This window comes from Urocitellus parryii, chromosome 1 (assembly GCF_045843805.1).
Source record: "Urocitellus parryii isolate mUroPar1 chromosome 1, mUroPar1.hap1, whole genome shotgun sequence".
Taxonomy (NCBI): Eukaryota; Metazoa; Chordata; class Mammalia; order Rodentia; family Sciuridae; genus Urocitellus; species Urocitellus parryii.
The window spans coordinates 1,977,329-1,979,977 of NC_135531.1; the positions used below are offsets into that span (position 1 = coordinate 1,977,329).

A 2,649-nucleotide genomic window follows, 5' to 3' on the forward strand; every position below is an offset into this window, starting at 1 on the left:
AAGCACAGTCCCGCACCTTCATCTTCCACGTCAGCTCCCGCAGTGACAGCCTGGCGTGCTTTCCCAGAGAGATGAACCTCTTCACGTTCCTCAAGAAGCGGCGCTGGTTGTGCCTGGAGCCCCAGAGGCCGGCAGGGACCAGCCTGCTGAGACAGGCCCGGAGGAACGCATAGACCTGCCAGGGGCTGCTGTGCTGGTCGAGCAGCTCAGCCAGGTGGCCCGGGTCTGCAGACCCCCCAGGAGCCTCAGCTGGCCTCCCTGAGGCACAGGCACGGGCCACCTGGGTGGCCGCAGCCTGAAGTGGACAGTGCATCCTCAGAAGAGCAAGGTAAGGGCACTGTGCATGGTTGGCCAGCAGTTCCCGGAACAGGGGTCGCATCTGCCCGTAGCGTGGGGACAGGCGGTGTGTCCTGCCAGGCACCCCCAGCTGGAGGGGCACTGGTCCTAGAAAGATGATCTCCACAAGCCTCTGGGCCCCACTCAGGCTGGGCCGCAGGGAGCTGAGAGGGAAGGAGGGGTGCAGCTGCTCCCTGCCCGAGAACAGGTATAGAGGAAGCACTTGACCTCCACCTGTGGTTGGGGCTGTGGTGGCCACAGTGTGGGTGGGCGGGAGGACTGCTGGGCTCTGGACTTAGCTTCCAATGATGTGGCTTCAGCTGCGGCGGGGCGGAGGGTCACCCCACAGGGTTTTCCAGGAGTTGGCCCACAGGCCTGCTCCAGGCCCAGGCTGCACCTCGGCTTCTTGGCCAAAGGCGGACTTCTGCCTGCGTTGTCTAGGTGCCGCTTTGCACCTGGGGCTGGCCGGCCCAGGGCCTCCTGGCTGCTGCTGTTCTGGACTGGGCCTGTGGATCGGTGGCCTGTCTGGCCTGTGCGCCCTGTGGGCCAGCGGGTCCGCGGCACTGTGGGCTGGGCCTTGTGGGTAGCGGAGAGTTCATAGAGAGGCGGCCCACACACCTGGTAGGCACAATTGGGTGCCACCAGCAGGTAGAGAGCGCAGCGGGCCAGCAGATGGACAAGCACGTCGTCGCCCAGGCGATGGAGGAGCATCCCCCACGCGCCGCTACCGCGCAGAGTCTCCGTCACCGTATTAGGCAAATAGCTTCGAACGCTGGTCGTGAAGGCCATAGGTGGCCCGCCACGGGCACCGTCCAGCAGCGCGAAGCCAAAGGCCAGCACATTCCTCACGCCGCGCTCGCAGAGCCTCTGTACGACCCTGGCCACCAACTCCTTCAAGCAGGACACCTGCAGGGGAGAAGGTCCTGAGTCGCTGAGGACGGAGGTGTCCGGGAGTCGCGCTGCGCTGAGTCCCGCCTCTTCCCCCGTCCCCACCCTCCCGGATCCCAGGGCGTCCCACCTGGCGGAAGGAGGGGGCGGCGGGAGGGCGGCTGCGCGTCCCAGGGCACACACACCAGGCACTGGGCCACGAGAGCGCAGAACGCCGCCGGGTCTCCTCGCCGCACGAGCCGCCGGCCCTCGGGCCCCAGGCGGCGCGCGAAGGCCGCCAGCGGCAGCACCTCGCGGTAGTGTCTGCGCAGCAAGGCGCGCACCGCCCGGCACCGGGGCGCGAGCGGCATCGCCCCGGAGGTTTTGGCCGGCCCCCACGTGCGGGAAACCGTGCGCGCGCGCCGCTGGGAAAGACCGGGCGGGGGCGGGCCCGCACGGAGGAAGGGGTGGGGTCCGCACGGAGGAGGCGGGCTGAAAGAGGAAGGGGCGGAGCCTTGCCTTTCCCCTCCCCCGCCGCGCCCCGCGGTGGTCTGTCGCTTGTGCGCCCCACATGCGTGTGCCCACCGCCGCACCCTGCCCAGGCGCAAGTGCGGCTGCAAGGGTAGCACAGGGCCAGCAGTGGGAGAGGCGATACCTGTAAGGTACAGGTGCTTCTGCGCCCCTATTTGTCTCAGATGGGCCATGACCCCAGATGGGCTGCCCTGGGGTCCGGACAGGAGGGGTGCGGAAGGAGCCAGGCAGCGTGCCCCAAGCGAAGGGGACTGGCCGCTCTGTCTCGCTGAAGGGTGTAGACACAGCCCTTCAGGGGTTTCAGAGGGACCCAGGACGCACGCTGGTCCTGGGGCGCCCATGTTGCTTGCCAGAGCTCCTGGCAGATGGCAGTTCCTCCTCTTAGACTCCTCCTTAACTCCAGCCGGAATTCCTCTTTGCAGGTTTTCAGGATTCTGTTGTGGTCCTGACTGTAAGCATGCACCCCAAATCAATCCCTTGTTACCATCCACTACCAAGGGAAGGGGGCAGATGCAGCCTGCCTTCCTGCCCGAGCTCCCTCACCTGGGTCCCTGCCGCTGGACCCATCCCATGCACACGGGAGGGTGCTAGAGCTGCAGGCCAAGGGACTTGGCTCTTGCCTGGGTCAGCCCAGAAAGAGCCAGAAGACCCGACTGCGGCCCAGAAGTCCTGCTGCCCTCGCGCTTTGCTCAGGGGAGTCGCTTGGGACGACCACACCCTCGCCTTGCCAGTGCTGGGGGCTGTCAAGTTTGAATCGCTGGGAATTGGGGAAACCTGCGGGCCTCTGGGGCTTTGTGGAGACCCGCTGTACCTGACTTTGGAAACGCCAAAACGCTAACAAATGTAACCTTTTTCTCCTCGAGACACCTGGCGGGGAGATGGCTTCTATTCGTGTTCATGACATTTGAACAGCGT

General features: G+C 65.9%; 1 protein-coding gene across 1 annotated transcript in view; it reads right to left on the reverse strand.

Annotated features, from left to right (window-relative positions):
• Tert (telomerase reverse transcriptase) overlaps window positions 1-1,574 on the reverse strand; it is a 32,930-nt gene extending 31,356 nt beyond the window's left edge. The window contains 4 exon segments of the mRNA XM_077791402.1: window positions 7-543; window positions 546-1,242; window positions 1,355-1,381; window positions 1,383-1,574. Coding sequence (XP_077647528.1) covers window positions 7-543; window positions 546-1,242; window positions 1,355-1,381; window positions 1,383-1,574 — 1,453 coding nt within the window.
• Between the last annotated feature and the right edge of the window lie 1,075 nt (window positions 1,575-2,649).